Raw genomic sequence first — 27,960 nt, forward strand, 5'->3', positions numbered from 1 at the left:
AATTTATTTAATGGGGTGCAACAGTGAAACTGTATTAAAAAATGAGCTTTTACACAAATCAAACAGTGAACAACAGACAAGGCATTTCACTCCCAGTGCTCATTAAATACACACAGTGCACAGGCTTTTATCTCAACCATTATTAAATTGCTATATACGAGAATGGGTCTGTAGGAAAAGTCTTGGTAACAAAGGTTCTGTTATGAATACTGCAGCACTATAGAAGCTTGTGGCACAATACAAATTATATTAATGTAATAAAAAAAATGTTTCAACACACAATCGGAAAAAAGAGAGAAGAAAATGACCAGTAATGTTTTCCAGGAACAGATAAGCTTTTTGTCTCAAATTATTTTTTAGAATGATTTCTCCAGGATCACAAGACTGTAGGATCACTACAACAAGTCCTCCAACCCATACACCCACATGGGCCATTGGTCCTGTGGGTCTAACCCGACCCACAGTAGTGTTTCATAAATTAGTGCCACTACCGGCAGCAGACAAGGAGTGCATGCTTCAGAATGGTCACAGTTTGGATGAGTTTAGGCACCACAAGTACCTGTTTAAGGTGATGGTACGGTGGAGGTTAAGGTCATGGTGACAATAACAAACACGCAGAAACAAACGAAACAAAACACACAGAGACAAACACTAGCCTTGTTTCACATGGGAATTAAACATATCCTGTGTAGGGTGACCCATCCACCGCCCCCAAAGACCTCCCAGTGCGGATTTTGTTGCTTGTTATACTACAGCATCTCCCAACACACCACGTTGTTTTTATATACATGAGCGGTAGAGGTCGATGAACTTTAAAAAGGAACTATAGGTTGTTTCAAATAACGAATGAGGTCATTTTTTGCTGGAGGACAGTCTTGATCACAATCAGGTATTTTAAAGGCATAGTTCACCCATTTTGAAGCAAAAAAAAAAAAAAAAAAAAAAACTTCCCTTGTAGCTGTTCTGTAGGATAGTAGTGGTGCTATCTTCCTCTCATTACTTATTGAGTGCTGGATACTGGCAGGATGCTCCAAATGTTAACCGTTAGCCTCCTGCCAGTGAGGTGGACTTCCCCCCAGCTAACACTCTGAAAAATAACCACCCAACCCATTACTGTCCTACATACCAGCAAAGGGACAGTGAGATGATATCACATTTTTCAAAATGAGTGAACTATCCCTTTAAGGTGGCTAAACAATACTACATGATGACATTATATGATGTGATTGCAACTTAGTCTGTACTGGCTACACCTCCTCAGTGGAGGTGCTGGGAATATGGCGAGATTTGGAGCGTGGAGACTCTGTTTCAAAAACATCATCCTCCATGCCCTCTTCGATGGGTTTCATCGCGGAAGAGGCCTTGGTGCCAGGTGATTTTTCTGAAAAGAAAAAGCAGTGTTACAGTTGATTCATGTTAAGCGTTTTCATATGTAAATAGCTTGGTGATTCGCTCATGTGCATTCAGGGATGAACAAAAAATGCACCGTCCAGGCTCCACAAAAGAAGTAGTCACAGGTCACAAATACACAAACCTCCATCCATATGACAAACAATCCAAACTAGAAGAGGTTATTATCAAATATGCGCACATATTATACACACACATTTACCCCAGACACTAGCACAGTATGAGTGGATCAGATGGAGACAGCTACAGGATGTGGATGTCTGAAAGCACTGTGAATGCTTATCCAGGTTCCAGCTGTAGCATGTGCAATTATCCCTGACAGGTGCTGTATTTTTACTACAAAATGGACCCTTATCTGCATTAAAGAGACTTTTTTGCAAATACAAATAGGGCTATGCCTGAACTAAAAGACAACACTCCACTGATATTGCTTTTAGTCCATGTTGAGACTATACTTGCTTTTCCACAGTGTCTCGTCCAAATGCATATGCAGCATTCACTCTGTATCATAGACTGTATGTTGAGAATGGGAACATGGGGCTCAACACATGATATTTTTTTTGGATGAAGGTGCCAATAGCCAATGTTTTGTACTGATCTTCAGTATTTTTCACTTTGCACATTTTTATGCCAAAATACTAAAAAAATTCTAAGAGTACCATTCTCATCAGGGTGGAAAAGTGACCATAGGACACTTGGCAGAAACCCAGGATACTAGTAAAATACACTGAGCCATATTTCTGTGGAATTTGATCAAGATGTCTCATTTGAACAAATTTAGGTTAAGCACCATCCCAGTGATTTTGTGAATGACTGGCCCACTTATTACAATTTACCCACATTTTACATTGCAACAAACCGTTTTGCAAATCATGTGGGGGTCCTTCAGCTTTTACAACATCTAATCAAAATCCCTCCATTTTCAAATCTGAATTTTTGGTTCAAACAGCCACCTTATAATGTTCTGACTTGTCGTCAACATTCATAAACCTGATAACTGGCTGTGTAAAGCAAATATTTTACTTAGGACTGTTTTCCAGCAGAGGGACTGTTTCATCTTGCCCAATTTCAAGTCATCAAAACACAACAGTGCTGCTGCTTTTAGGAAAACTAATGTGGACGACTTTATTACAGTGATGGAATACTGCTGTGAAGAAAGGCTGAAGTCTCTGAAAGTCCATTTTCATATCATAGTGGAATGAATGGAAACTAATGGCTGGATAAAAGGGAGGAAAAATGAGACTGGAGTTCTAAAATATGACTGTTTACTTTGGGGAAAGATTAGCAGAATCGTGAAGTATACATTTTGGAGATGTTCCACTAAACATGCAAAAACACCAGGATGGTCCTTTATGGGCTTTACATAGGCGACTAGTGTATTGATTCTACAAGAACCACGTAATCAATAAAACTGCTCCATTTCCATTGCATCAGGAGTGGCTAACATTTTAATTTTACTGAAAAGGCTTGAGTCTAAGCCTGATCTACACTCGTTTAAATGACTGTGAGTGCTAAACTCAGATGTTAAAATGGCAGGCCAGGTTAAAAAGGGACACACACTTTTAGAACAGGCAAAATACAGAGCTTTCAGGGTTAATTCCTCTAGAGTTGGTATGACGGGATTACAACTGTTGAACAAGGAATCAGGACAGTCAATTGGAGTTTGGGGAAGAGAGGGAAAAATGGTAGGGTGAGATAAAAGAGATGGTCTTACACCCCTGTCAGGGAATGGCTCAATCTGAGGGAGTGGGCTGAGTCACAGCTGGAGGAGGGATAGGAGGAAAAATGGTCAGAGAAAGGCTCACACATTTTCGGTAAAAACATGCATCTGATCAGGAAACAACCCACTGGTCTTAGAGAGGGCTTTCAAGTGATGTAACACACTCTCCAGCGGCCATGTTGGAGGGCTTCTTGGGAAAAAGTGATCTAGCAAGGCCATTACTCAAGGTAAACTGTGGTCAGGAATGTTCACCTGTCTATTAGGCTACCATCACTGCAACTTTTTGATTGGCTGGGCTGGTAGTTAATCATTGGCACTTTGAATTCTCGTGACAGGCTGATTACTGACCTTCGCCACTTGTGTCTGACTTTGTTTTCAGAAGCAGATTTAATCTTCAGATAGGAGATGGAAATAAAAATTTGACACTCTGGCAATGCAAGTACATGCTATACTGTAGAGCAGAGTGGTGTAAGATAAGCCTGTGTCCAGGCAATTAGATTTTTTGTCATGTGACTATATATTCAGCACAATTTTTGACATGGTTAAAGTTAAGCAAACTTTATTGTGACCATATGTTCAGGAAGCAACCATCATTTCTATCTGTCTACGAAAAAGAAAAGCACATGGTGCAAGAGGTAATTATGTTTTTACATAACTGCCAAAGTATTTTTTAAATATGAGGTAAAATGACAAAAAATTTCATATCATACATGTTGGTGCATTTCCAGTGTATAAACACGTGAATTATTTAGCAAAGATGAATCCTATATTACTAAGTTAGGTTTTACCAAAATTGCCGCTGTGGGGCAGGAGCACAGTACTGTTTCTGTGTTTTCTTTAGTGCAGCATAAACCTCATAAAAGATTTGTTTCTTACTTGAGCTGACTTGTCAAGCTACACCTCAGTGTTTCGGAGTAGAGACTAGGGCTTAAGACAAGACAGTTTACTGTGTCACAGTAAGCTACATTTGGAAACAAATTTATCCCATAAATCTTTTTATCTACAGATTTATATCCACCGAACAGCAAATCTTTCAGGTATCTATACATTTAGCAATATGTCAACATTAAGCATTATCTCCAGTGGACCTCCATGATAACACAAGACATGTTTGTTTGACTATGATGCAATTGCAAAGCCATTATTAATCATATCCAAACAACATCAGTTACTGAGACCTTTCCATGTCTTACACAACAATGTACTGTCTAGAGTTATTTCTTACAGTTCATAAACTATGACCTGCAGCCTGTGATCATCATTAGGCAAATCACCGTCTATAATAACAAAACTGAGTTTTAGAAAAGCATTAGATTTACCGTAGAGGACCTTATCGTCATACAGCATACACCAGTTTGATAGAACTGATAGAACTGTTCTACAAATAAAAATGTGGGTCAGCTGAGTTGATGTGGGTTTAGCCTTCACTACAACCATCCTGTTTGTACCGTAAGAACCACAAATGTTTCTACACAAAACTTAAGCCTTCTAAATTTAATACCTAGATTTTTATCTCATCATCAAATACTAGAGAGAAGATAAGGGATGCACTGAACAGAGAAGGCTGACACGAAACACCTGCCCAGCACACACAATAAAGTGTGATTTGTTATGCATCACACAACATATGAATGGCTACACTCTAAAAATGGGTTAGGGTGGGTGTGGAATTCATTCAGTGTTGTGGGAAAGGGAGATTACCACAGGAAGGAAGAAAAGTTAGGATACTCAAGAAAGTAGACATGATAGTGGTAAAGTCAGAGGGTAGGAGTACTGAACCAGCATCTGTCTTTTCTTGCAGAAAAGAATAAGCAATATGGTTAAATAAGACTCATTACTCATTGGTCCCAAATGAAACGATCACGCCAGTTTCTGGTCATCTTAATTGGTCATTGGTCATTCAACATGGTAATGTATGCTGAAGTGCTTGGGGCACTAGAACCAACAATCTAATGTGGATGCATCTAGTGTCCATATTCTCATCGGTTTAACAAGGAAGATGACCTGAAAAGTGCTAACAGTTAAGATGCAACCATGGTGAAAGAGCTTGTTAGTTGCTGGTGGTACTCACGGAGTGAAGAGCCAGCGGACCCTCCACGTAGGATCTGGTTGAGAACATCATCGGTGTCGCTGGTGCTCGCCATGCTATTCCTCATCTGCATCATAGAAAGCTGGGAGCACAGGCTAGGCTGGCGGTCCATCTTCTTCACTGCCTGACACGGATCCACAACCACCAACATCATCATCACTGCCATCAATACTGATATCATCAGCATTATTATCATTATTATCACCATCATCTACATATTAGACCATGTTTGAATTTCATTATACTGCCTATGCAAGCACAAAACTACCAGAAAGTGTTGCTTTTCTCATTTTGATGTTCTTTAAATGTAGTGATCATGTGTGACTCTGTGCTGTGATTTGATGGCAGGGCTGAGCTCACCTTGTCACTGAGTGTAGGGTCATTGAGAGAGTACAGTTTGTTGGTGATGTCTTTGCCAATGAGGTATCTGAACACCTCATTGAGGAAAGTGTCTGACTCCAGGAAATAGGTGAGCCTCTCTCTAGACCAGCACAGGAATTTAGAGTTCTCCTCTGCCGTGATGGTCACCTGTTGGTCAATCACAACATATACAAGGGCACATCACACTGGGGTGTTTTTCCAAGTAATTTGGGGTAAAGTGTTCTAGCACAAAACAGTGGCGGTATCTAATGATACATTAAGCCCTTCTGCTCATTCCATGGAATTGACTGAGCAGGTGAATCCTGTTTGAAATCTCTGATTTGTACTGAATTCCTATTACATCAACTTCAGGTTTGAATGTTAGATGGAGATGCCTGGCAGGATTCAGGCTGAAGACAGATTTGAGACATGGACTACGCAGAGGCTTCAGCACAGACACAGGAATAGCTCCTGCTATTACCTGGAATTTCTCTCCTCTGTGCATCTCTGTCGACCTGAACTCTGGAGAGTCGATGAAGGCATTGGTGTAGATGTTGTGAAGGAAATGGCCTCGGTATGAAACCTTCATCCTGTCACACAGCAACTTAAAAGTCAAAACCCCAGTGAATCTCAAGAAAATAACTCTGTATTCAATATCTTTCAATATCTACTGTAAGCCCTACAGCTTCACAGTGACATCATGTTCAGACCAAATAAGAACTGAGGAAATAATCTGCGATTGTTATGGTGCATGTTTTGTAAGTTGATGGTGATACTAAGGCATTTTTGACTGAAGCAGCTGATAGATAATATTTTGTGCTGGTATTCAATATCTTGGACCATTTTTATGTTAATGAACACCAACAAAATGAAGGCTACTGTGCATGTATTCAGTGTTACCCCCAGTTTACGTTCCTGTCAGACATTTTCTTGCATGTTCATGAGAAATCTGATCAAAATATTCAAACATATGCAGCAAAACAATGGCATGTTGTGCATAAACCAGTACCTACTTTCCTTTGAGAAGAATACTGAGGCGCTCGTCCACAGAGGTCTTGTCCTCGGCAGCGTAGATCTGGCCTTTCTTTAGAGTCTGAATGGTGCAGAACTGGCCTGTGAGCCTCTGAAACAGAGCCTCTCGCACATGGAGGGGCTCAAACATCCGCTTGTAGACGGCCCTCAATTCCCTGTCGATCTTGATCTGACAGATCAGAATGACAGCCTTTACCAATCCTAGGAGTCAGAAACCACTGAAGTAGACTGATAAGACCAGACTTAAATAATACAACTTTTAGTCTAATTGAAAACACAAATTCAACAAGTTTTAAGGAAAGGAGCAGTGAGAAGGGTAGCCATTGCGGCAGACAGGTCTCCTGGCTGTCTCATTATGAAAAGTCTTGGTCTCATTCTGTCAACTCGTTGGAGGCCCCTTACTTACTGCAAGTCCCCTGGTGGTTTTCCTTGGATTTCATAAAACCTGCATTTCATTATGTTAAAGAAGGACCAAACCCAGGAGAATATGCTCTCTCCTTCCTGAGACAGAAATGAAAAACTAAAACCCTGAGCCCACCACTCCCTCAATGCCTTAAGTGAGCATTTCAATTTGGGAAACACTCGAGTGCCCTGAATCTAAAGTGACTGCAAGACTCTGAATGAGGGCATAGTGATGCATCACGATGCAGAACTCACTGGCCTGCGCTTGTACAGAAGGAAGAAGAAGTGCATGAAGTTGACCACCAGGAAGACCACGTTCCAAACCATCACGTCCAGGTTGCATCTGTACAGCGTTGCCCACGCAATGAAGAGAGAGCATCCTGTTGGGGTTGAAAAACAATCAACAATTCACTGACTGAAGCTTCACACGGAGAGGAAATGAAGTCAGTTGGACTGTATGTAGATTCTTGAAGAGATTCCACAACTCATCCAAGAAGCTTCAACAGAACAGAAGAAGCTGAGAAGTGACACGTCTTCAAGAATCAACAAGCAGACCAGCTGACCTTGATTCAACTCTATGTGGATAACCATGACCTGGATGGCTGAGGACCTACATAGACATGTGACTGAAGACTGCACATTAACATGTTTATTCAATATCCAACCTCAAATAAATTCAATTCCCTTTCCCTTTCATGTTTATGTCCACTCATATGGACAGCATCTTTCATAGCGATAACCACTGACTTTTCAGTATCACGAGGCTGGGGGTTTTCAAATGTCTTCAGAAACGGGAAAGGTCTTGTGCTCCTAGGAGAGGTTTGTGCCATCTAAATACACAATTCTAACATTTTTTTTAAAGTAATATATCACTGTCAAAATAATTATTTTACTTTGGTATAATTACTGTTAACAAATGAGACCATGGTGGAGCTGACTGGTGGCCTCTGTCGCTCACCAGGGGGACTGTTCCCATTCCCATAAACCCCATCGTGTCCTGTCCACCCTGGCGTCTTTGTCTTTATTGAACAGGACAAACAGGAACTCTGAACGCTTTAGTACTGTCTGCTTTTGATGAACAGTGTCTTCTTCATGTTTTGTGCCATACAGCAGTCCAGCAGACTTCCCTCTAAGTGTGACCCAGTGAAATACAAGGTAAAATGCAGTGTAGAGCCTTGCTGTCTTACTTAATGATTCACTGATGATACAGTACATAGACCGCTTAGTATTTCGCTGCGGCCAAAAGATCTTGGTTCGAGAGCAACACTTTGTAGCAGGCAAGGCTCTTCAACAAGTGACCACAATTTTTTGCTTTGGAAGTTACTGAGGCAGTGCCCCTCTCTCTTTCTGTTTCTGGCTTCTTCCTTCTGTTTTTCTCTAACAATGTTTAAGCCTTTGAAACCAAAGCAAATTCACTTGATTTATCTCATAGACATAAATATTAGCAAAACAAAACAAAAAAAAGAAGAAAATGTCCACAAAATTTGCCAATTATCAACAAAAAAAATGAAATTATCAAAAACAAATGGAAAAAATATATTAAAATGATGCGGAAATTTGCCAAAAATACCTATAAATCAGCAAAAATGTACATACAATTACAATACAAAATTACAAGGAAACTGTGTTTATAGTTTATGTATTAGATTGATATATTTAAAGGTCTTTAAAGATTCACATGACTTTTACAAGCATTTAAAGTATTCCTCATATTTCTTGGGACACGGGAGGAGCCCACTTTGAAAAGCACTGCTCTAATGGCCTCTTACACTGTGTGGCATGTTCCCTGCCCTGGCTTCTAAGCACCTTCCTCGCCCAATTTGACGACGAGTTTGACACCGCACACAGTGGGGGTAGAACTTTCATTTAGAATGGAGATACGGTCGGAGATGAGGGGCCACAGACACACATCAAGAGGCTGTGGTAAATTTAGCATTCCCCAATACCCCACGGCTTCTATCAGCTGTGCTTTGATTCTCAGCACAGGCACAGGAATGCAATCAGCAGGTGGCGCTGTGCACTGACCTGTCATCAGGAGAAGGCGCAGCAGAATCATGTGCAGGGCCACAGTGGTAGGAATGATTAGACCAACCAGCAGAGACAGGTTGCCGAGGTGGAAGAGGAGGTGGTGGGCTTCCTCCCACTCCTGGCAGGAGGTGGTGTTGGGCTCCAGAGCCAGACCTCCTCCTCCTCCTCCACTGGACTCTGCTGGAGAAGCTGAAGGAAAGGGAGCCAGGGTGGGGAAGAGGAGCGTGGAGATCTCCGGGGCGGAAGACATTCTGCAGCAGGGTCACCTTAACACACACACACACACACACATACACACACACAGTTGTAAGGGAGGGTTTGGTGAAATCTGCCAGAGGAAAACCAGTTTCACTCTCACAAATTAATCTTGCTTGACACTGCGGCCTTCTGGGAACATGTTTGTTTCCTGATCCATGTTCTGTTTTTCTAAATGATGATGAAAGACAACTGCAATCATATCACATTTAATGTACAACCAAGTGTATGTCTGTACATGGAAAAATACTATAAGCTGAATTTGTTGTTTTCATCAAAGTATATACACACAGGGAATTACACCACAAATTTATGAAACGCACACATTTAATGCTCATGTCTGTCAAACTAAACGCAATATTCTCAGCTGTACGTGTATCTGGCTCAGGCCAGCGCTGTCCAGCAAACGAGCGCAACGGGGCTTTCAAAAATAGAAGTGGGGATACACATGAAGGCCTGCTACACTGGGATTTCTTCAAGTAATAACTTTCTAACTGCTCATCAAAGTACTGAGAGGAAAATGCTTACTTACCGATTCTGCGGCACCCGATTAAATATGTCTTTGGACAGAGAAAAGAAGAGAAGGATTGCTATAAAAGTGCTAAGATAGTAAGGTTATAAATGTAGGCCGGTTCCTCAGATGGGGGCTGCACAATGTGAGCCGCACATTCCAGCACGCTGACAGGCACTGACTAAAATGGGCAAAGAAGCGCCCAGCAGCGCATCTGTAGGGACTACAAGCTCCGGCAGGGGGAGATAGAGCACCAAGACGCTCCTTCCTCTTGTATGGCAAGAGAGCCTGAGCAAACTCCATTAAAAAAATTACAATTCGATGTTTCCTTGCTTGTCGGCAAGGTTATGTGCGTAATAAAACGTGATTACAGACGCGTTAAGAATCGGTATATTCTTCGGGTATGTTCGGCATATAATTGATCCACCGGGTAAAACGTAATTTGAATTAATTTTCAACTTTTAGAACTGCTTCACACTGTTAGTGAGATGGAATGTGGGAAAAGGTGAAGCACCTTCTCATTTACTCACTTAAGTGATCCCTGGTTGACCATCAAATTGCAGTTAAAATGGGTGTGTTTGTTAATCGAAATTGCAAGGCAAGATTAAAATGCTACATTTTTTAATGGTGTCTGGTGTGACCCTCTCTTACCGTTACACATCGGAAGGCACTGGGTCTCGGGCGGAAAAGACGGGGGCAACTGGACGCAACAAGTTTCCTGTAAAATTAAATGCTAATTAAGTATTTTGTTTTCTAATAATTTTGAATGGACATTTGAATCTTTTTGAAATTCTCTGTGGTTTAAAATGAGGGTAAATTTGAGGAAAGCCCTGACCTCTTTGATTGTCACAACTTAAGTGCCATACAGCAAGTATTCTCATATTTCACTCACAATTTATAACAGTGACTGCAAAGAAAAAAAAGTCTGCACATCAAAAATAAACTTTATCACATATTTACAACACAGTAGAGATACATTATCTGTACAACAGTACAATCATACATCTGAAATTTACATTTGCACTGACCACACAGTTAAGACCTACTGCCACTTTTTTGTGTAACCTTATGACCTTATGGCTATTTATTTTATTTTACAATGAATATCCCTTTGATATTAAGATGTCTTTTTCAAGGGAGGCCTGGTCAAGATTGGCAGGAGAAGCAAATAATGAACAGTAGCATAAAACAGTAGTTACATCGGCCTACATAATGCACAATAAATTAAAATGAAATTAAATGAAATATAAACTACACGTGTAAACCACTGAAAAATTTCCAGCTAGTAACAATAACAGTGTTGATTTAAAAACAGTGGCATCCTAAAGACATCGTCGTCAATGCTTTCATTTTTAATGTGCAATTATAGTAAACATATTTGCGCCAAACTGTCTGATGTTTGAAGACAGCAACTTTTAAGGACACATTTTTGGAAAACTTTTTATTTTTTGTTTGTATTTGTTGTTGTCTGCTACCTTTTCATGTAGCACTAGTGGCATACCGTACTATTTCACCAATTAATCGCCCGGCCGCAAATAGCCGCTGGGTTCTTATAAACGCCTGGGGTCTGCACGCATTTTGCGTATTAAACGCCCATCCGAATAACCGCCGGGGCGATTATTTGCACTATATTGAGGTAACCCAAAATAAGGCTATTCACCTTATTTTTGCATAAGTAAACAGTTAGCCGCACAATAACTGTGCGGCGCTTCCGTTTTCTGTCAAAATAAGAGCGCTAGTTAACATTAGAACAAAAGGGTGTACCGTAATATTAAACCGACAGACTGAAAATATGTTGGACAGTAGCTGTCATCACGATAATGACCTGGTACAAAAATAAATAAAGGCCTGCAGCGAATAGCCGCCTGGTTCTTTTAAACGCCCAGGGTCCAAGTCGATTTTGCATATTAAACGCCCGGGCGATTAATTGGTGAAATACGGTAAGTCTGTAACTCCCACTTCACTAAACCCTCCACTATGGAAAAATATATGATTTGCCATTCAAACCTCCACATATCCACTAGATATCTGGGACAGAGCAGAGCAATTACTGATGTCTGAGCTCGCTGAGTGGTAAATTATTATCTGTGGGCAGAAAGGCTATCAGCTGAGACTGATCCTCAATGGCAAATTGGAGTTTTTGTTAAGAGTTATTTTAATAACATTTCGCCTGTCAGAAATAATCTCACTGGGCGAGCTACACCTTAAAGGGCAGAGCTAAAGACCCACCATTTTTCACAGAGCAAGTTACCTAACTGGCAGACTTTAATGGCACACAAGAGACTCTGGTCAAAATGGAAGTAAAAAAACAAACAAACAAACAAAAAAAAAAAAAAAACATTTAAATGGCTAATACCATTTCTGTTATTTTATGACTTCTGACCATGATATTCTTAAACCTGGAAGGTCAGCAAGGCTAACTAGACCAGCTAACTTAGTTAGTTAGTTTAATGTCTTGACTGCATGTTTTTTGTTTAATATGTGCAGTAGGCTTCATAATAGCTCCTCTCCTGCCCTTTGCTTTTTTCACTGGGCCTCAGTCTAACATTACTTAAAGTGGTGCTATGAGACCTCTGCATTGGAGATGAGGATTACACTCATGTTTCATTAGTAGGATTAATTTGTCTCACCAATCTCTACATGTGGTGATACTGCAGACTTCCAGCTACATTGTAAGCTGCTCTGAATTAGCTTTTTCTGTGGCCACAGTGCTGATTGCAGCGACAGATGAACTGAGGCGACTGATCTGAAATTTGGATATGTTTATCTGCAGAATGTGACGTTTCAGAGATACTTTGAATGAAGTAGAAGAAGAGGACGGAGAGGAGGGCAAAACAAGAGGTGCTTATTTGGGCCAATACAGAAATTCACAAAGCTAAAACTAAGAAATAACAAGGTGGCTGTAAATTGTGTGGTGGGAAGAAGATCCATGGTGATGAATTCAACAACAAGCACATGAATCAGAAGTGTGAAATCTGCAATGAAAGCACTGCCATTTTCTTTTGCATTCACACTTTATCCTTTACGCTCCGCCCACAACTTGGGCCCTATTTTTCCACATTTTGGGGTCCAAATGACTGATAGGGACAGAAATTTTTGGAATTGGTCCAGTATTGAGCGAGAACGCTTCAGTCAGCAGCCGTGAAATGAGCTGCAATGTAATCGCACAGGGCAGGTTCACCGCCAAATTACGTCCAGAAAAAGTGCTTGTTTTTGCCACTGACTGGCTCAGACTGTTATAAGTTTCAGACAACATTATGATGAAAAACACCAGAATTATCCTTTAATTAACTCAACCAATAGGATTACTTGTATCTTCAGAACAGCTCTGTCGCGGGGAAACTTAAAAGACCACACCAGTAAGTTACCTTTTTAGTGTAAAAAATGTATAAACTTCACATTCCTGCTAATCTTTTCCTAAAGCAAGCTGATGTTTTTTAGAGTTCCAAGGTATTTTCCCTCCCTTTTATCCAGCCATTGGTTTCAATTCATTCCATTATGATATGAAATTAACTTTCAGACAAATGAAATCACTTGTTTGTTTTCACATTATGAGGTGAGTGTTTCAACCAAAACTTCAAATTTGAAAACGAAGGGATTTCGACAATATGTTGTGAAATCTTTAGTACTCCTGCAACATTTGAAAAATGGCTTGTCGCAATGTAAAACATTTGGAAATTGTAGTAACGAAGGCCCAACATTCAAAATCACTGGGATGGTCCTTAAACTATTTGCTGTTGTAGATTGCCTCATTTGACCCTTTCATGATTTTTTTTTTTTTTTCACTTCCAAACAGGTCTTCACATTTGCTTTCCATTATAACAGCGACTAAAATATCAAATGTGGACTAAGTCAGGCTGTAAGATATGGGAAGTGCCACACCTTGCCATGCCCAGCTGAGGCAGACACACAGTCAGTCAGTCAGTCTGTTTGGTCAGGCAGTTCTTCCTGCCTGCACCGGCACTTGCAGGAGGCCATCTGTCTTTTCTAATTCGGGCCTGGACATGTGACAGTAGCTGGGTAACCGGAGATCATACCGGTGCCCCTGGCTGTCGAAAGCCTTGTCGTTCAGAGAGTACAGCTTCTCTGCGATGTCGTTGCGCACAACCAGGGCAAAGATCTTGGCTATGTAGCGGTGCTTGGCAAAAAGCAGATAGAGTTTCTTCCTCCTCCATGCCACAAATCTACAGCGGCTCTCAGCACGCAGCGTCACCTGTTGACAATATAAGAAAGAGATCAGGTGCCAGAGAAAACAAGCAAATAGGGATATTTTGTGGGTGCTGGCAAATATAGGGTTCCATTCATCATTTCTGGCAGTTCAGAATCTGTACAGTACAGATTCAGTACAGATCTTGATGTCTTGAACAGATCTTGATGAATCGCAAATCTAGACCCAGCAAAAATGACAGAAATATTGTGGAAGCCACATCAGTAAAGTCCACATCAAAGCAGCATTCAAGGGCCATTTCTTCCCTGATAATATGCTCACTAATATCAGTCACTGCTCCTCTTTAGCCCCATACATTTAATAGCTAGAAGCAGATGTGAGTGTTTTAGTGTTGCATGAAAAGGTTATTGTGTCCCAAATACCCCCCAACTTGCACATCAGTTAACCTGAAACACGCCCTCCTCTGACGGTCTTAGGGAGTCCCATTCAGGTGAATCCAGGAACTGGTAAGGGTAGATGTAATGTAAGAACTCCCCATTCACTGTCACATTGATTCTGTGGGGAAAATAGATGAAAAGTTTAAATTAATTGGAGCACTTTCTAATGTGAGACCGTTACATCAAGAAGATTTAAATAAGAAATCTGACGTCAATCCAGACGAAATTTTTTAAAGTATTTTCTTTTTTTTTTTTTTCTCATTTTTTGGTACTTTTCAATTAATGTTTTCCCCCAGCAAATCCAACTGATTTCTTTCAAAAATATGGGCAAAAGTAGTAAATTGGTAGTAAATGAGTAAATTAGCAAGACATGACCTGAAAATTACCAAGTAATTAGTATAAATTTACTGGAAAATAACCAGAAAATTGTCCAAAAATGAGACAAGAAAATTAGCATTTTTAAAGCAACAAGAAAACTACATTTACAATTATAATTAGTCTAAGTAGTCCATTTAAAGGTCACAACAGTGACGCTGGATCAGATTTCTTGTGCTGACATTCAGATGGCTTACACAATCATTTAAATATTCCTCATTTTTCTGAGGACCCCCTGGATGACCCTCAAAGACCCCTTGGGGTCCTCGGACCTTACTTTGAAAACAACTGGTTTTTGGCTGTTATGCAAAAATAATGTACTTGAGGAGTCCGCAATCTTGCATGAAAAAAAAAAAAATCAAAAATCTGTTTGTTTAATGTTCCCTTGCACTCCTCAGATACACACGTCATACAACGTGACCATCACTCAGAACTAGACTCGACATACTTTAGCCACCAAATTTCACTATTTTTAATTATATTTTTAGAATCCTATCACAGCCGTGGTGGGCGGTAGCCAGCGGTGCACCAATTCTAAAAGTTGTGGTTTTTAATTAAATAAACTTCTGGGTGGATGACATGTGTGCCGATTTTACCACAAGACCCTCGTGATTCGCGACATGCCTTCAATGTGGTTCTACGTTTGCCGAAAAGCAACGCAACATGAAACTGTCCGATATTTGAACGGAGTTTTGTACGGTCTCTGAGAGGCTGTGTCAGGGGCGTGTGAAGGCCCATTCATACCCTACGTAAAAGACGGAAACGGAGACGGACGGAGCATTTCATCCGTCCTGTCCGATCATTTCGTCCGTCATTTTGCACGAAGCGGGGGAGCTTACGATTACGGATGAAACGGAGCAATACCAACGGAATTCGTGGGGGCAGTATTGAGTTTATAGCTCACAGAGTCACGAAGAAGATCTGCAAAGGCATTTAAAAATGGAGCGTGGTGTTGCAACTTGTCAAAAGTTTTTTTTGTTTTTGTTTTTTTTTTTAACTTGTCGAAAGTTGGGGCGGACATCCTGAAATACTGGAAATGCCGCTCATCATCCATTTCCCGCATTGGCAGCACCAAACACCAAAACTCCCCATAGAAGGGGCAGCTGAGGTTTTAGTGGCCTCACGTTCCACCGAAATGTGTGTTGTTGTTGTTGTTTTTGTTTTTTTTACGTTTGCGGGGCAAATACAATAAAAGAACTTCTTCCACAGTCGCCGTGTTTTATTAATGCCGTTTTATTGGCGCTCGGCACTGCCATCTAGAGGAAGTGTTGTGCTAACGCGCACGCCAACACAAAAGACGTACGGAAGTATGAAGTGTATACACGTAGAGGACGGACGGACGAAAAAAGGGTATGAATGGGCCTTGAGCCGCACCTGCCCGACAGGAGCACCGACAGCTTGTCGATGGGAGTTTTCCCCTCCATGGCGAAGCAGTGGTCTTTCTCTATGGTGTGGATGTCCCCGTCACAGCAGGCGACTATCTTCCCAAAGTGGCCGAGCGACACGCCGAGTTTCTGGAACATGCAGCTGTAAAGCTCCTGGAAGTCCTTGTCGAAAGTGACGCTCCTCAGCCGGTAGGAGACGTGCAGGACTTGGCCCACACACACCCCGAAAAGGGCGAAATTCCACAGAAACGTGTCCGTGGTGCAGGAGTCCGACCAAGCCCAGATCGTGGAGCAGAAGAAGCCGAGAGTGAGGAAAGTGAAGAGGTAGAGGAGTCCGTAAAAGCCGCTGCCGCCCATGAAGCCCAGGACGAGGAAGATGGATCCGAGGTGGAAGACGGAGCCCTCGGTGCCGTCCCTCCACTCCTCACACAGCGGGTAGAACACCTCCTCCTCCAGCGTCAAGTTCATGGCTTCGAAATCAGGAGGCTCCATGTCTACAAAACACTATAAAACCATCAAAAATAAATAAATAAAAAATCAGCACATTTCTCTCAACGTGAGCTACTATCTCACAGACTTCTCTCGGACACCGCAGGAGCTCCGGGCTGGAAACAGAGACGCTCTCAGGAGTTAATTGACTAGTGGACAGCAGATGCGTCAGGAGCGCCGCAGTCAGCCCGGGGAGCACCGAGCGCTGTCTTCAAAATGAAAGCCTCAAAGACCACGGCGGATTAGGGTCACTGTGTGAGAAAAAATACAGAGCCAGGGAGGGGGCATAATATTCCTCGATACAAGTTAGAATTTCAGAGATTAAAAACTCCGCTATTCTATGATGGTAAATTTGCGAGAGAAAAACTCTTATATTATAAAGTCACAAATTTGGGAGGAAAAGCTCAATTTCTGAGATTAAAGTCACAAATTTATGAGAAAAAAAAATAGTAATATTTTTTTTTTCTTCAACTATGGGATTCAGTCAGAAGGAAATCCTGGTGATTTGAGCCCAGAAACTCAATCTTCTCATCAGCATCTGGACTTTAAAGAGACGTTGCCGTGACTTGGACCGATTCAGAAGAAAACAATCTTGTGATTCTGGGCTCACATCAGCAGCATTTCCTTGTTCCTAAATCCCATGTCAGAGTAGAATGTGCTGAGGTGATCAGCTGCAGGCCTGAGACACGGTGAGCAGCAGATTGAGGCTGATCTAACTTCACACAGTCAACACATGCGCTTCATGTGTTTTTTCTTCGAAATTTGTGAAGTTTTTTTTCCCCATAAATTTGTGAGTTTTTTCTGAGTTTAATCTCAGAAATGTGAGGGGTTTTTTTCTCAGAATATTTCCCTCCTTCCCCTGACTATGTAATTTTGTTCTCTACAATGGCCCCAATGTGTTTGCTATTGTGATACCACAACATTATTGTCTCAAGTAATGCTATCACATATACACAAATAAGTAAATAAATAAAAATAAATAAATAAACCATCATCTTTCAGGAGCAGGGTGTGACAGTTACAGAACAACACTGACTTCCTCACTAGTGTCAAAGGTCAAGAGTGGTGCTCTGCAAGGGCAAAAATTGCACCTCATAGCCTCAACTGACACACTCAAGTGGCAGTGCTTTCACTGAGTGGCTGTGCTGTTATTTTGAAGGTTGCACAGCCTCAGTTCCAGTGTGTCTTAGCTTGACAGATCTTTAAAACAGACTCCAAATGACACAAAATGACAGCAGAGATTTTCTTGGTCCCGGAGTTCTTCCTTTTGCAGCTGTCCTCTGTTAAACTGCATAGTTGGGGAAAGTTAAGAATAGTAAAGCTGTGTCTGTGTGTGTTTTTGCAGGCCCTCCCAAAAGAAAAAGATCTTTATGGTTTACCATTCATATTGGAATGGTTATAGTTGTAGCTGGAGTCAAAGAAATAGAATTAGTAATGGAATATTCCTTGCTAAATGTGTGTGTGTGTGTGTGTGTGTGTGTGTGTGTGTGTGTGTGTGTGTGTGTGTGTGTGTTTGTAAGCCTGGGCTGATGCTCCCTCATTAATCAGAACAGGTACAGGCTGTGGGGGGGCTGAGCTGAAATAGAACAGGCCCTCCCATCATGTACCTGGCCGGTCAAGGTGACTTTGACTCTCTGCTGGAGGAGAGAAGCTGAGTCTGAGGGTGAAATATCTGGGACAGCAGCGAAGGACAGAGAACCCCTGGGTCCATTTCGCATCGTAGCAGACATGCGGAGCTGCAACTTGCAGTACTCTCCCTGGGTCTGACCCTGTTTTCTCACATCAGGGGTTAATAAGGACAATGGGAGGCACTGGAACAACTGCAGATATGTTTGAGGACAGCGGTGGGGGTGGGGGGTGGCAGCACTGAAGCTATTTTTGTTAGGGGTGAGAGAGCAAAATGGAGAAATGTGTGTGTGTGTGTGTCGGGGGTTGGAGTGCGGTACGCGTTTGACAAAATGTACAAAGATAATATCAAGGGATTGAATTTTTATCCCTGCTATGCCAGCCTGAGGGATCACCAGACACCTAACACCATGCTATTTATAGAGCAGTTCACCCTGGAGAGTCTCGCTAGGCTGTGTGTGTGCATGAGTGTGCGGGTGCGTACAGGAAATGTAAGTGTGTGTGCATACCTTCATTCATGTCCAGTCCTCAAACAGCCTGGGTGACAGATGACAAAGTGCCAATTAACACTATAATGTTGCTTTGTATGCAGGGAATAGAACTGCTTCCAAACACACACACACACACACACACTCACATGCCCATGTCCATGCCCATACACACTCCTCAGAGGCAAACAGCAATAATTAATCTCCTTCAGAGGACGTACTTTGGCATTATCTGTCATTGCTCTGTTATTTTTGGCCGTCCCGAGACAAGATTAATTTTGTTGGCAGAATAGGGGCTGGAGAGATCCATCCTGTTGACAGAGGGTCTCCACTTAAGTCCCAGCAAGCAGCAACCACCAGTGCCCTGCTGGGGTACCCTCAAGTAGGACTCTGAAACCCCACCTGTTCACTCACTGGCCCTCTTTACAGCTGGTATTAAAGGGATACTTCACCCATTTTGAATTTTTTGTTATTATTTCTCTTCCCACCCCTAGTTGTTCTGTAGCACAGTAGTGGTGCTATCTTCCTCTCATTGTTAATGAGTGCTGGATACTGGCTGGATGCTCCACATGCTAACTGTTAGCCTCCTGCCATTGAGATGGACTTCCCCCCAGCTAATATACTTAAAAATAACTGTGCTGATCCACTCAAAGAAGGTTTAACATCACTTTACAAGTGTCACTTTCTGAAACTAAAATAAAAAGGACTACTGAGTGCACACAGATGATAGTTTTGCTCAAATTACTTTTTAAAAGTGTATTTTTTCCGTCATCAACATCCAGAAAGATCCGGAGACTTCTGCACCTCCTGTAGCACTTCGCTACAGAGCAGCAGTAGCCACCACAAAGACGGAAGTAGATTGTTTTTTGTTATGTCGTTGACAGAAAAGTGTAGGTCAGGTCAGTCAGAAAAACAACACTAGATCAACAGGAACATACTTTATCTATGACCTAGGCTTCAAACAGCTTCACAGCTACCTGCTGCACTCTCCTGCCTGCCCAGCTTCTCTCAGCCAGAGGTGACCTAATACTGACTCAAGGGGGCAGCCAATAAGCATGCATCAGTTAAAGTTCCACCAATCAAAGCCACTATTTGTAAGTATATAAATATAGACCTAAGGCCACACAATAACCTAGCTTGACTGTTGACTTTTTTGAAATTTTAAGAATTTGAGTAGTATTGGAGTAGATTGCTTAAGTTTGCTGTCATTCCTTTTCTTCTTTGAACACATGTACACATGTTGGGGGACAAAAATAACGACTTTCTCTGGAGGAGTAAAAGATGGCTCACGAGTAATGTCGTGGCTATCTTCCTCTTTTGCTTCACTCCCCTCAATCACATTTCATTCACCTTTCAGACATCTGCAAGTCACTATTGTGACTGAGGACCAGCTCGGAAAGCTTAGACTGCACAAGAAAATAGTTCTGCTGTTGATTTTTATTTATTTTTGAAAACGTCAACATTTTTACTCTATTTTGAGCTGTAAAAATTCTGCAACATCATCAAATCCAAACTGTTTATTTAACAGTCTGAATGGATTAAGGTGGTTATTGTTAAGAATGTTCGCTGGGTGGAAGTCCACCTCATGGCTGGAAGCTGAAGACCTAAACTTACTTTCCACGTTTGAGTCTGTGGACAACTGCAGACTTGTGCCGGACGCACGGATGCAAACACAGTTTCATTTAGAGGACAATTAAGGGTCATTGTGGGTGCCCATGCACATTTCCCAATCCGCGGTATGTGTATGAGTGTGTATGTGTAACAATCACATCACACTGACCAACGTGGACCCTCATGGACACACAGATGTGCAAAGTAATCTCAGATCAGATTTGAGAAGTCAAGCAACTCCTTGTGGACAGTCATACTCTTGCTCTGTTGGACCCTTCTCTATGCACTGTGATATCCACAGATGCAAGCGATTACGGATGTGGAACTGTCTTTACACAAATTCAGCTTGATGGCACAGAGTAGCCTGAGGCTTTTGCTTCCTGCACACTGTCAGTAACAGAGCGAAAATGTTGGAGAAGAAGCATTTGCCTGTGTGTGGGCTGTAGACATATGAGAACATACAGATCAGCAGGCATGCCATCATGATGGCAACACTGCAGGGCACAAAAGGAATCAGTCAGACTGGAATGCGTGTTGCCTGCTGGTCTGCACACCTCTCTTTTGATTATGATGCCATCCACCGTCCAGCTTCCCAGAATTCCATGGCTGATTGCCTCTCATGCCTTTCCTTGGTTGCACTTTCTGACTCCGTGTTTGATGCTGCACCTGAGTTGGTGGCACAGATTTCTGCTGCTCTGAGCCTCCTCCCACTGGCTGACTTTATCTCTTGTCCTGAACTATCAGCCCCACGCTCTCAAATGGAAAACACTTGTCCTTCCTCCATTAAATCAGGAAGTAATGCGTGGTCTGCATTTTACAAGACGAGAGATGAGGTCACAGTCAAGAATAAGAACATCCTCAGGGGCTCCAGACTCTTTGCACCACTCTCTCTACGGCACTCACCGATCACACTTGCACACGAGCGTCTCCAAGAGATTTTCCCAACGAAGCAGCCCCTGCAGGACCTCTGGAGGCCAAAACATGACTCGCCAGTACAGTGTTGCATAGCTTCATGCATACTCTGCCAGTCTAATGATAAAGCAGTCTGTACTAACACTGCTAACACATAGCCTTATGGGCTATGGAAGAAACTCGGCCTTGATATTGTTGGACCCTTTGACACAGCTGTTCCTGCCTGCAGGTATACCATCATGTTGACAGACTATTGTTCCAAGTGACTTGAGCTTGCCTTTTCACATAATGCCACCACTGAGGACTCTATTCACTTCCTGACCTCTGTCAGGAAGTTGTCACGGTAACCCAGACATACAGCTTTTGTCTCATTCTTGCAAAACTGAGGTATATCTTCTAGCAGAACATCAGTTTATGATCCAGCTGCAATTGGAGCTGTTGACAGATTCCATCATGCCCTCAGAAGCTGATTTCAAACTGCAATCCAGCCATCGCAACCATGGAAAGAGACTGGCTGAATGAATGAGCTGGCTTCAGGTGTACTGTGCAACACCAGATGCAACAACTTCCACCTCACCATATCAGCTCCTTGGATTTGGATTACACAGCAGGACAAGTGTGAGCTGCTGCTGTGAAAGCATGGAGCCTCTTGTTTTCCACTGGATCAGAGATGGCTTTTGTTTTTGGAAAATGAGATTTCCTTGAAGGCTTGTAGCTAAAACTTTGTTTGTCAGGGACTCCAGGCAGCGCATGGTGACGACTTGATCCACATGTGGTTTCTGGGTGAAGTAAACCTGCAGGGGTCACACTGACAACAAAAGTCTAATTGTGGTGTCAAGGCTGATCTCATGTGATCAAGTAAGTCATGTTCATGAAAACTGAGATCTGAGCTCAGCTTCTACAGAAAATGGTGGATGCTGTCCATTGAGGGCAGAGTTGTCCTCCAACCGAGTGACCAATCAGATTTCACCTCTGCCCTGGCTGTCCACCTCAGTGAAGATCCAGAGGAGGCAGCCACATCACTGGAAGTTCTCCAGAGGAAAGCTCTTATTGGTGACTTCATCAGATACGCTTTGATAACAAGTTGAATATTCTTCAGATGTTCTACTTGTTACTTAACCACCTACTCAACTATCAAAACATTACTTCCTGCTAAATCAGCAAAGTGATTTTGCTGATCTAAGACAGAACAGAAAAAAGTTTAAATCCCTCACTTGAATCTGGCAGTTCCACATGAATCCTCGGGGTGGCAGTATAGCCTTCCCAAGCTCAGCTGAGTCCACCTGTTCTTGTTGGTGGGATGCAATATGGCGACACAGCGGTGATAGTTTGCTTATTTTTGTTTGTTAAACAGCAAACTTTTATGCATATAATTTAAATTTATGTATGTATCAGTTCCTTTTTCATTACTAGAATTACTCTAAATTCCCATCCCTTTTCTTCACACAGCCATTAATGCGCTCACTGAAGTGTATTTGGACATATACAAGGCTTTCCATAAGCACCAGCTTCCAACCAACTCCGTTCTTACCATTTTCACTGTTTTCTAAGAGTGAGCTGCTTCCCGCCCTTTTGATGCTAGGTGCTTTCAGCTGACTGAGTGCAGCCTACATCATGAAAGCAGAAGCTAATCTGTTTGTGTGTGTGTAGGCCACGTGTTTGTCACTCACATAAATTTGTGGGGTTTGCCAACTTAACTTTAAATAGTTTCTGCTTCTTTCCTGCAAACAAAACAGACGTGTTTTTTTGTTTTGTTTTGTTTTGTTTTTTATTGCGAGCTGCTTTTCATGCTGAACGTAGGGCCCTATAACTTTCACAAAACTGACAACACAGATAGAATTGCAGAATTTGGTCATGAAAGAAGAATCAACTGTAGAATGCAGAATATTGTGAAATTTGCCAAAATATTGATGCATTTTACAAAAAGCGTGGTTGTTCAAGATTTTTGTAAAATGCATGAAACCCATGATTTCACGATCATTTCATGAAAACCATGATTTTTTTTCCACAGCAGCTAAGCTGAATGATCAGGAAGAAACACACGGTGAGATTCTCCAGAGTGTTTTGATGACATGTACGCTGCTGCAGCCTCTGCTCTGTGACTGCTGGCTCTGTCTGACTGCACTGAGGACGGGGCTCAGCACCTCTTCCACACACACACACACACACACACACACACAATGTCCTCAGCTGGCTACTATTTTCACCTGGCTGGAAATCGTACGCACTGCCACTGTGTCACCCTGTTGGTTGAATATGGGACTGGACCTGTGCTGTGTGCTGATATAGACACCAGGGACCTGAGGAGATCATTGAAGCGATTACAGGTGTGGGTTATTATGCATCAAAACAGTTTTGGATGTATAGATCAGCAAATACTCCAACATGGGTGAGAATCCAAACGATCACTGTACTGACCCTGCAGAGCGTACTCTTGTGCACAGACAGACAGCCAGGTAACATTCAAAAGAAAACACGCAAGGCTTGACTTTTCTGGTGTTTTACTGAAGTCCTGTTTCTTCTTTTGGTTTTTGCTTTGGTTTTTAAAACTGAAACATTACACACATATGAATATAAATCAGTATTGTACTCATAACTATGTAAATGCACAATTCCTACCAAAATATAAAGCAGCACACTGTATAAAAATACAGCTCAGTCAAATTTGTTACAAAGTCAAATTACTAATGTCCTTTTGTGCACTGGTGTGTGTGTGTGTGTGTGTGTGTGTGTGTGTGTGTGTGTGTGTGTGTGTGTGTGTGTGTGCATAGTGTTGTCAGTAGCAGAACTGTATTGTGTTTTTTTTTTTTTTTTTTTTTTAATGAGCAGTAAAGACTCAACAGAGATTGTCATAGAGCCATTAGTCTTACCTTTACATTCCTACATCAGTAACTAGTTTCTTTTTATCCTTCCACTCCTCACAGATCCAGTTCAGAGACAATAAAGTCAGTCACTTCTGCATTTTTTGCTTCATAGCTCATGTTCTGTGTTTTCATACATTTCCACTTTTAACTTTGACTGTTTTTAGAAATTTCTTGTGTGAGGCGTTTTCTAGAGTGGGATGTTTTTGTGTGTTTTCCCCCCATTGAATCAGCATCACTAGGATACATGTGACAGTCAGCACGTCTCAGAAAGCAAATGTAAAACAATAGAAGACTTGCACACATCTTTATGATCAACAACTCCAGGTGAAGCTGCAGGTGGGTTGCAAAGTCCACCCACTACTCAAGCACAAAAAATGACAGTGGCGCTGTAATAATCAGGTTTACGTTTTTCACAGTTCTCTTGTAAGAAGCTTGGCCTTGCGTCAAAATTCTTTCATCATTTTAATTCTCTCAAGTCAACTACACCTTTTCTCAAATGGTCTTGAGTGTTAAATTTAGCTAGTTTTTCTTGATTTTCTCAAAAATCCTACTTTTGATCTTTCATCAGAAAGCACTGAAGCCAGTCGACCCAAAGCTCCGTCAGGATCTTTGGAAGCTAGTCTGTCTTCCATTTTTCCGCTGTAGAGATGGCAGCTTTCTTTGCCCTCTTCTTTGCGTTAGTGGCGGCTTAGGATTTGGGACGCTTTCTTCACTAACAGCTGGAGCTTTTTTTAATGAGGTACTGGTCCATCGCAGCAGCCAACTTCACTGCGAGTGCAGGATGGCTTGGCCTCTGCCAGGTATCCTCACAGCAGAGTGTGTGTCAGAGACAGAAATGGAAATTAAATGAATCAAATGAAAATAAAAAGGTGGCTTAATGTGGGATTAGCATATTGGCCTGAATCTTGGGGGTAATTTTTGCCACTCAATCATAGTTTTTCAGGGCTTTCTGAGACTTCTTGCGGTGTTGTTGTGCTTTGTGTGCTTACTCTGCACATCCCAAACTAACACACATAGTTTTGGTTGTTTCGAACCTTCTGAAGCCAAAGGCCTTGTTCAGACTGCAGGCAAACTGGATTTGTTTCTCAGATCAGATCTTTAAGACAGACTGTCTGTACTGTTTATTTGCAAGTGATCAGATCAGATTTGTGCATCCAGACATTCCCGACCTATCTGTGGGCGTTGCCGTGGTAACAATGTAGGTATAATTATTTATGCTGGTGGTGTGGTTTTCCAATACGGAATCATGAGAAATGTATAGAAGCCTCCCCAATGTGCCAGCAGACAGTTTATTATTTATTACAACGTATTTATTACATTATTGATTAATTACAATTACAATTACAATTTAAGATCTATCTATCTATCTATCTATCTATCTATCTATACATATATATATATATATAGATATATAGATAGATAGATAGATAGATAGATAGATAGATAGATAGATAGATATTTAAGAAAGAGTGGCATGCAAGCTACCAATCATCTCAACCATCGTCTCAATTATTCATTTACTAAGTTATTATTTTTAATTAAGTTATCCTAATTAAATTGACAGAACCTTGTCTTGCTCCCTCCCCAGCCACCAGTGTTAGTTTTTCACAAGAATGTTACACTCTCATTTGGTTTTTGTTTCCATAGTAGCTATGTGTGCATTGAAGACGTGACACATTTTCATTTTATTGGTAATATGACCAAAAGCATCTGTGAGCACCGCCTTCATGGTGACATGGGCACATTTATTCTCAGATTAAAGAGAGTCACTGTAAATGACTGTGGTAGAGAACACATCAGTGAAAAGCCTAAGACTGTAAAGAAGAGCATTTTACATGGAATGTGCAACATTAAATCTATGTCATGGGAGTGTTTAGTGAATCACTTGGACAGACTTGTAACAAACCATTGATGCGTTTATTGCCCCAACCCCAGCAATACATTATGTGGCCACAGTCTCAGTCTCTCTTTGGGTGTCAGGGTAGTGAGGAGCTCATTTGCTCATTAACTGACAGCAGGGATGGAGATGGAGATTCCTCCAGGCTTGCTTTGATTGACCCTGGTTTTCTCCTCCAGTGATAGATTTTCACTCCTGGCATACCAATGAGCTGGTTTCCTGCCTGGGAGGCAGCCCACCACAGCCCGTCTACTACCTCTATAGATGTGACTTGACAGGCCTGTTGTACCTTGTTAGAGGAACAGGGACTTACAGGGAGCTACAGGGTAGGGAAAGCGTGACATACATGGTGGTTGGTGGGGGGTTAGGTCGACCTGAGGCGTGGGCAGAGGAAACAGACAGATATGAGGCTGAAGTCAGAGAGTAGGAGGCAGCGAACAGGAAAGTGGTGGTATACTAGACATTATTCTGTCTTTAAAAGCTTTTCTTTAATGAGCCTATATGACAAATGGCATTGGATAAGTGCACAGAACGAGCATTGTTGCAGTCTGAAGCAAAGCAATATCAGTACCACTCGTGGCCTTTCCTCCCTTCTCCCCTTCTCTCGCTCCACCAACTCCATCAAACATCCATCAACAGCCATAAAAAGTGAAACAAGGAGGAGAATAGCAGTCTGTTTACTCTTTTCATTACCCATAGTGCAGTCGTTCTGTTGCCTCTCCTAAATAGATAGAGGGGAAATCATTGCTGGTCCCATTTGCTGACTGTCTGTCAGCAGGGCAGATGGGTATGGATGATTTGTGTCCAAGTCTTTATAACAGAGGAAATGAAAGACGTGCAGGGAAGATGGGACCAACCTCCAACAAAAGGGAATATGGAAACCACTCTGCCTCTTTTAGCTCTTCCTGCATAATGAGACAGGAACAGACGGGAGATTTCTATCTGACCTTTTCCTCGAAGCTACCCCAGAAGCATCTATTCTTTCCAACGTACAGAGACCTTACCCACACAAAAGGCTGTCTTAAAAGAGGAGACAGAAGGCTAACATTGTTGCATGAGCCTTTCCATATGCACCTTGAAACCTTAACGGCAGCTGCCACAACCCAGCACACTCTCTGGAAAATACTGGGTCTTCAAAATGCTCTCTGCTTCTACAAGGAACAATCACCAGAACCTCTTTATTTAGGGGCTGGTTCCTTTACTTCTTTAAAGTACTAAGGGTTCTGCATTTTTATTGGAGTTATTTAATAGCGGCTGCATGAAATTAGGACTGTAGCTAACAATTCTTTTCATTCTGGATTAATGTGCAGATTATTTTTTATTTTTATTTTTTAATACCTCGTTTGGAACTGAATGAAGGAAAAAGGAACGTCGAGAAACAGCCAACAACATGTTCATGTTGGTTTTCAACCTGCCCACAATCATTTAATTTAAAATGCTCAAAGAACCATGTATTCTCAAAATTAGTAAAGAACCATTAAAAAAAAAAAAAAAGGTTCTTCACTGAACCAGTTGGGTCCATAAAATACATTCTTAAATTGTTTCCTACCTTTATTTTTTACTACAGTTCTTTTTAAAAAAAAAAACATTTATGGCTCTTAAAGGAACCATTTTTGATGGTTCTTTGAGGCACATTTGGGAGTTCTTTAGAGAACTGTCCTTCATGAACTATCATTCATTAAAGGAGAGTAGGAATACAAGGAGGTACACAAACTTGATTGGCTGATGTCCGTGGCCAACTTTTATCAAAGCTGGTGACAGTCCACACATCTTTGAATGTCACAGTCAGCTCAGCTGTTTGTGGGCTTTGTTCTGTGTGTCCCTCTTGTGTTCCTGTAAGTCAGACTTGTTTTTCCCAGGCTAACCTGCCCTGCTTCAGCCTCATTAGCCCAGCCCCTTGT

At 41.7% G+C, this 27,960-nt stretch overlaps 2 protein-coding genes across 2 annotated transcripts; both read right to left on the reverse strand.

The window, feature by feature from the left end:
• Positions 1-1,068: 1,068 nt before the first annotated feature.
• popdc1 (popeye domain cAMP effector 1) lies at positions 1,069-9,291 on the reverse strand. The gene is made up of 7 exons (XM_030072374.1): positions 9,039-9,291; positions 7,269-7,393; positions 6,593-6,780; positions 6,061-6,169; positions 5,580-5,747; positions 5,202-5,343; positions 1,069-1,381 (listed from the first exon to the last, which is right to left on the reverse strand). The coding sequence occupies exons 1-7, from the start codon at positions 9,289-9,291 to the stop codon at positions 1,248-1,250; spliced, it is 1,119 nt and encodes a 372-aa protein (XP_029928234.1). The 3' UTR covers positions 1,069-1,247.
• A 2,468-nt stretch (positions 9,292-11,759) lies between these two features.
• popdc3 (popeye domain cAMP effector 3) lies at positions 11,760-16,903 on the reverse strand. The gene is made up of 3 exons (XM_030072375.1): positions 16,162-16,903; positions 14,422-14,530; positions 11,760-14,020 (listed from the first exon to the last, which is right to left on the reverse strand). The coding sequence occupies exons 1-3, from the start codon at positions 16,662-16,664 to the stop codon at positions 13,742-13,744; spliced, it is 891 nt and encodes a 296-aa protein (XP_029928235.1). The 5' UTR covers positions 16,665-16,903; the 3' UTR covers positions 11,760-13,741.
• Between the last annotated feature and the right edge of the window lie 11,057 nt (positions 16,904-27,960).

Source organism: Myripristis murdjan, chromosome 16 (assembly GCF_902150065.1).
Source record: "Myripristis murdjan chromosome 16, fMyrMur1.1, whole genome shotgun sequence".
In the NCBI taxonomy this organism is placed as follows: Eukaryota; Metazoa; Chordata; class Actinopteri; order Holocentriformes; family Holocentridae; genus Myripristis; species Myripristis murdjan.

Excerpts from the sequence above, each read along its gene's own strand:
- popdc1 (XM_030072374.1), bottom strand. The coding sequence starts at position 9,291 with ATGTCTTCCGCCCCGGAGATCTCCACGCTCCTCTTCCCCACCCTGGCT. Across the intron at positions 6,170-6,592 it reads AGTATTCTTCTCAAAGGAAA|GATGAAGGTTTCATACCGAG; the intron begins GTAGGTACTGGT and ends GCTGTGTGACAG. Across the intron at positions 5,344-5,579 it reads ACCCTACACTCAGTGACAAG|GCAGTGAAGAAGATGGACCG; the intron begins GTGAGCTCAGCC and ends GATCCGTGTCAG.
- popdc3 (XM_030072375.1), bottom strand. The coding sequence starts at position 16,664 with ATGGAGCCTCCTGATTTCGAAGCCATGAACTTGACGCTGGAGGAGGAG. Across the intron at positions 14,531-16,161 it reads TCGGTGCTCCTGTCGGGCAG|AATCAATGTGACAGTGAATG; the intron begins GTGCGGCTCAAG and ends TTTTCCCCACAG. Across the intron at positions 14,021-14,421 it reads CAGAGGAGGGCGTGTTTCAG|GTGACGCTGCGTGCTGAGAG; the intron begins GTTAACTGATGT and ends TATTGTCAACAG.